We start from the raw sequence: 6,000 nt of genomic DNA on the forward strand, positions 1-6,000 counted from the left end.
GCCGTTGGAACACTGGAGTGATGGTTGCTGATAATGGACCTCTGTACGCCTATGTAGATATTCCTGAAAAAATCTGCCATTTCCAGCTGCAATAGTCATTTACAACATTAACAATGTCTACACTGTATTCCTGATCAATTTGATGATATTTTAAAGGACAAAAAATGTGCTTTTCTTTCAAAACAAGTACATTTCGAAGTCACCCCAAACTTTTGAATGGTGGTGTATGTACTCACACATATGTACACACACAATGATTATCTCTGTATATGCAGCTACCATAAGGCTCCCAGCCCTAACCCCTCTCCTCTTGTTGGTCCCATTAGGACGGCATCAGGCAGCACCCAGCCCAAGGTGCCCCTAACTCTGTGCACACAGGCTGGGAGAGGGGTCACCATCGTCAGCCCCTCCACTTCTCTGGGGGCCATCGTTCCAGGGCCTGACTTAAACAAGTCACTGCCCATCTGTCCTGGCCCTGACCCCTCCAGCCCTTTACCTGCTGCCATGGTGACGGCTGCTCACGTGGCGACCGGACAGGCCAAGGTTCTCATGCACATGACCTCCCAGATGACTGTTAACCAGGCACGCAACGCTGTCAGGACAGGTAGGGTCACCTACTAGGGGAATGCAGGTGTGCAAGTATACATTCTATGTAGCCTGAGGATGGGATAGTGTATTTGTTAATGAATATATAGGGAAATGGTATGTGTGTAAGATCTGGTCACCTACTAGGGGAATGCAGGTGTGCAAGTATACATTCTATGTAGCCTGAGGATGGGATAGTGTATTTGTTAATGAATATATAGGGAAATGGTATGTGTGTAAGATCTGACCCTGTGCCTCTCCTCTGGCCCCAGCAGCCTGCCACAGTCAGGACCGGCCCACCGCTGCTGTGACACCCATCCAGTCCCAGACCTCTGTAGCCTATCTGCCCCACCTGGCTGTGTGCCAGTCCCAGCCCTCCTCCAACTCTGCCCAGGGCTGTGTCCGTGCCGGTGTAGCACTGGGCTGTGCTTCCGCCTCCCTCACCCCGCCCAACGTCAGTGCTGCCTCGCTGGATCGTGATGCCCTGCGACCAGTGGCAGACCTCACCATGCCCGTCGCCCCAGGCAACTCCACGTCAGCTAATTCCTCCCTTGCCTGTCGGCTGGACAAGGACGGCAAGGTGGGCATTCAGGATAGCACCCTAGCCATCAGTATCGCTATCAACAATGTTAGCATATTTCTTAAGTTTGCATATACTTCTATTATGCCTAGCATATTTGGCTGGTGTTCAACACGTCTACAATGGATTGCTAAATTAGTTGACATTTGCATTTGCCTGGAGTGTCTTGTGCTCTTGTTTACTGCAGAGTATTTTGAATACCATGTCCTCTGTATGTTGTTGAACACAGATGTTCCAGTTTATCTTCAGAAACAAATTGACGCACAGCGCTCAGTCTGTTTCACGGGCGAGCCTTGGGAATTGAGTTAAGAGACTAGAGATGGGAGTCAGTCCAGGCCAGCCAACACAAACAGAACAGGCAGCTGGCAGCAGGCCTGATGATGACATTACAACCCTGATTAGTCAGCCAACCACCTAATGACCAAGACAATGGTTTCTGTTTATGCAGATTCTAATGTCCATACAATTAATATCCAGCCTACACCGTTGTCAGACAAGTTCAACATAGTAGCAACATAATAAACTTTTTTCTCGCGCTTTCTCTGTTTCGTTCTGTCGTTCTGCAGAGGGAGAAGAAAGGTCTTCTGAAGCTGTTGTCATCTAACAAGAAGAAGTCTCGCCCTTCTCCCCCCTCCTCCCCCACCCTGGAGGCAGAACAGGCTGCTACAGGGGAGGTCTTCCAAAGGGCCGTGGGCCCCGACACCACCCCCTCCCCCTCGCTCTCCTCCACCACCATTGGCACGGGTAACCATGGCCGTGCAGTCCCCTGCCCCGTGGAGCCTGAGCCTACTTTAGCCACCACCCCAGAGTTAACACAACGTAAGAGCAGTCCCCTGGATGGCTGTGCCCCCATCGCCCCGCCCCCTCGCCAGGCATGCTCCTCCCTCATCTCCCAGCAGCACGATGCTCGGCCAATCATATGCGAGAGGTACTGCATTTCTTATATCGTAGGACAGTGACATGTAATTAATAAAATGGTCTGTCTGATGATGTGTGTCTGTGTAGCGTTTCTGTTCTCCTGTGCTTTGTGGGGGGGTGTGTGTCAGTACAGTATCCTCTCTGATCCCTCATCTCTCCTCCCCAGGTACAGAGTGGTGGTGTCCTACCCCCCTCAGAGTGAGGCAGAGCTGGAACTGAAGGAGGGAGACATAGTGTTTGTCCACAGGAAGAGAGAGGACGGCTGGTTCAAAGGAACACTCCAGAGGAACGGCAGGACCGGACTGTTCCCTGGCAGCTTCGTAGACATCATCTGACTGACCTTTTTGACTCACACTGGACCACAGTGGACCGACCGTGACCTGACCACACCATGAACTGACCATCAATGGAACCACTTGGTTGTTGCCTTGTTTTAGGGTCAAACTGTGAGTCAACCAGGTCAGGTTGCTAGGCACAGTAACATCAGATGGATCCATACACAACCTTATAAGAGGTCCTCAAAGCACAGAGGAGATTGATGAAATAGTTTAAACAGAGCTGAAGAGATAACTGGAGGACAACACACTACTCATGTTGATTTTATTTTTGTCAGTTATTTATATCTTTAACAATTCAAATCGTTAAATGTGTGCCTTGTACTGTTCCTCACTTTAATAAATGTAAGAAACCATATGAACTGTTAATAGATGGAAATATGATAAATTGTAACTTATTTTTTTGTTCTCTGGAAAAGATGTGCTTGGCCTTTAGTTGTGTTTATGGTTTCAATTGACGCCTGCCTTATGACACATTTCCTACATCACTTTGTGCTCGACCCTTATTGGCTGCGGTGCTGTATGTTAATACTGCACTGTGTCTGTTGATTTTAAGAGCAAACAAACAATACAGCAGATGGGAGGAGAATGAGTGATGTCATCAGCACATACAGTGTAGCAAGAAAAGGGGTAGAGGTGGGTCCAATTCCAATCTGATCCCTTGAGCCTAGTCTTCTATTGACTGGAAGGAATCGGCTATATGGCGGTAGCTCCATAGCCTCTGGTTGGGTAGTTTGAGTTTCTGATTTATTGCAAACACCTAGTCATTTGAGATCCATGAGAGGCAGAGGACTTGATTGGAATTAGGCTCTGGACCCTCCAACAATGGAATTTGCACAACCTCATCCTTTATCCCAAACTGGGTTCTCTTTGAGCGTATTGGAGAGCGAGAGATGTCTTGGTAAAATGATTATGCTGTTGATGCTCTGATGTCGGGTGAGGTTATCAAAACGTTTCCTTAATGTTAGGAAAGCCGTCTGCTGTTGATGTACATTATTAGGTACTGGGAGAGGGATTTTATGTTCTTGCCTTTTTTGATGTGTTAAAACTAAAACACTCCATAGATCTTGCAATCAAATGTTACTTACTGTATATTCTTTTATGTGTACTTATTGAACATCGTAGCTGCTCCCCCACTCCCATAATAGTAGACTAACCTTATCGGACATAGCTCTAGATCTCAAGTGAACAACAGACATCACGTACAGTACAGTAAACGTGCTATGACTCTGACAGCTACATTTGAATAATATATTGATATTTATAGCGGCATGGATCTATACAACACCAGGTGCTCTGGACTGTGTTTCCTACAACATGGAGATGCAGCAAGACATCTGACAGACCTGATGTATGTATGACCTTTATGGGTTCTCAACCCTCATTTCAATGATTCATTCATTCCTAACGCGTCTTGTCACTACAAGACAAATCACTGCTTACTTATAAAGTACAGACTGTTTTCCTAATGTAACATTTCATTATCACTCCTCCAATACAAGTTAGTATATTTATCCTTGAAGTTGCGAGAGGTTTTTTAATACCGATCCATGACTTGGACCCTGTTGACTCTTGGTTTTGTCTGATTAAGCTGTACAGTGCATCTATTCAATGTGTCTAGGTGTTCTGTAGACTTGCATATGATTTGTGCGTGGTTGGTTAGATGGGGTTTTGTTGTGTTCTGTGTCTCAAAGCACAAAAAAGAGGTGTGATTTGAGTGGGTTTAGAGGATGTGAAACCTCAGAGCCTTGGGTCCTACTTATTTTCAACTCCTTTCATTTCAAAGTAATCCTATGGGGGCGAAATGGCACTCTTCACCCCTCCCTGTCCTCCTCCCTGTGCCTTTAGTCATGGTAATGAGATTGACAGCACTGTTAGAAACAAAGACAGAATCATCAGGCACCACATAATGAGGATTTGATTCAATCTCATATTTGTTGGCAGTAGAGAACAGTTTAAATTGGATTATATTAGTCAATGGTGGACAGTAAGTGGCTGTTCCATTGTTAGTGGGCTGTGTGAGACGTCTGCCTAGCTTCACTAGAGCACACCAGGCAGACACCAACAGGCTAACATCCTCTGTTTATTCCTGCTGCAGCCTTTCTCCTATCAGATGCTGTGGTGCAGTATCAACAGCTAAGGCTTCTGTCTAAATGACAGAATGGACCTTTAGGCACTAATCCACCCCAACAAGCGGTTTGCTCTTAGCAACTGGGTGTCAACAGCAGTAAGTCTGAAGGGGTTTGGGGGTCACATTTAAAGGTTGAGGACATTTTAAACACCAGATGGTGCTACATTTTGGACCTGAGGGGAATGTAGGTGACTGAATTTTCCAAAGCGTGATTGTTTGATTGGGTGTTTGTGTCAGGCAGACTAATGGGGATCACTGTGTGTGACTAACTTCTGAATATGTTGTAGTTGATGTTTTGACTGGTGGGTGGAGGCTGTATAAAGTGGTACGAAACACTGTTCAGACTGGTTGCTTCTCAATTTTCTTGTGTAGAATTAACCTAATGTTTTACTGTTGTCTTGGTATTCTCCACCTCACCTCTTGTCCTGAACTGGGTCTTGCTTACTGATGAGCCTTTTTTTTCATACACACACACCCCATACATTTACACTTACCACACCATCAGTATAACCCGTAGTCATTTTAGTCATATTTATTTTCATGTCTATAGTTGGATGATCAAATAATGCTTATTTTCTTTACATTCTCTGACTGGCAAGAACAACCGAACCAGTTAATTTCGGTGTTCCTGTGAACATGTTTTTGCTGTCATCTCATGCCTTGTTGGAACACAAGGTAGCACTAAAGTTTGCTTTATTAAACTAAACAGATTCTCCTTATGCCAAGGTGATTTACTTGATTTTTTGGGGTTATTTTTATATAGTTAAGTCTGATCATGGAAAAATTAGCATCCACTTGTTATTTGGTACAATACTATGTGCAAAACATTCTTAAGTATCAAAGGGAATAGCACATTTTTGTAAACATGACTATACCAATAAAAGCGAATGGTTTCCATGGTTTTGACAGTCTGTTTTCGCCCTTGTGTTTAGATGGTCTCTTCCTGCCAGGGTAGAGCTGTCTGAAAACATTACCACCGACATGAGGGACATGACAGCAAAGTCACCTCTCTTCCTCTCTCATCCGTCCCTTTCTACTCTGCGGGGCTAAAGATCGTGTGTGTTTTGATGCGCTTGTTGGTCTGTCTGAGCCAGTGCTTTCGGAAAGTATTCAGACACCTTGACTTTTTCCACATTTTGTTACATTGCTGCTTTATTCTAATATTGATTTTAAAAAATCCTCATACCCCATAATGAAAAAGCAAAAATAGGTTTTTAGAATTTTACAAATGTATTACAAATAAACGGAAATATCACATTTACATAAGTATTCACACCCTTTACATTCACACCGATTACAGCATCGAGACTTCTTGGGTTTGAAGCTACAAGCTTGGCAAACCTGTTTTTGGAGAGTTTCTCCCATTCTTCTCTGCAGATCCTCTCAAGCTCTGTCAGGTTGGATAGGGAGCATTGCTGCATAGCTATTTTCAGGACTCCAGAGATGTTCGA

The 6,000-nt window shown here is 44.8% G+C and overlaps 1 protein-coding gene across 4 annotated transcripts in view; it reads left to right on the forward strand.

The window, feature by feature from the left end:
* The window catches only part of LOC115108514 (E3 ubiquitin-protein ligase SH3RF1-like), a 76,029-nt gene extending 70,578 nt beyond the window's left edge, over nucleotides 1-5,451 (forward strand). For 2 of the 4 annotated variants that reach the window (XM_029632935.2, XM_029632938.2), the window contains 4 exons: nucleotides 327-604; nucleotides 858-1,165; nucleotides 1,732-2,093; nucleotides 2,250-5,451. In XM_029632935.2, the coding sequence (XP_029488795.1) occupies nucleotides 327-604; nucleotides 858-1,165; nucleotides 1,732-2,093; nucleotides 2,250-2,418 (1,117 nt within the window). In that variant the 3' untranslated portion in view covers nucleotides 2,419-5,451. The other 2 variants (XM_029632936.2, XM_029632939.2) reach the window with 2 other exon arrangements.
* The last annotated feature ends 549 nt before the right edge of the window (nucleotides 5,452-6,000 follow it).

Source organism: Oncorhynchus nerka, linkage group LG24, assembly GCF_034236695.1.
Source record: "Oncorhynchus nerka isolate Pitt River linkage group LG24, Oner_Uvic_2.0, whole genome shotgun sequence".
In the NCBI taxonomy this organism is placed as follows: Eukaryota; Metazoa; Chordata; class Actinopteri; order Salmoniformes; family Salmonidae; genus Oncorhynchus; species Oncorhynchus nerka.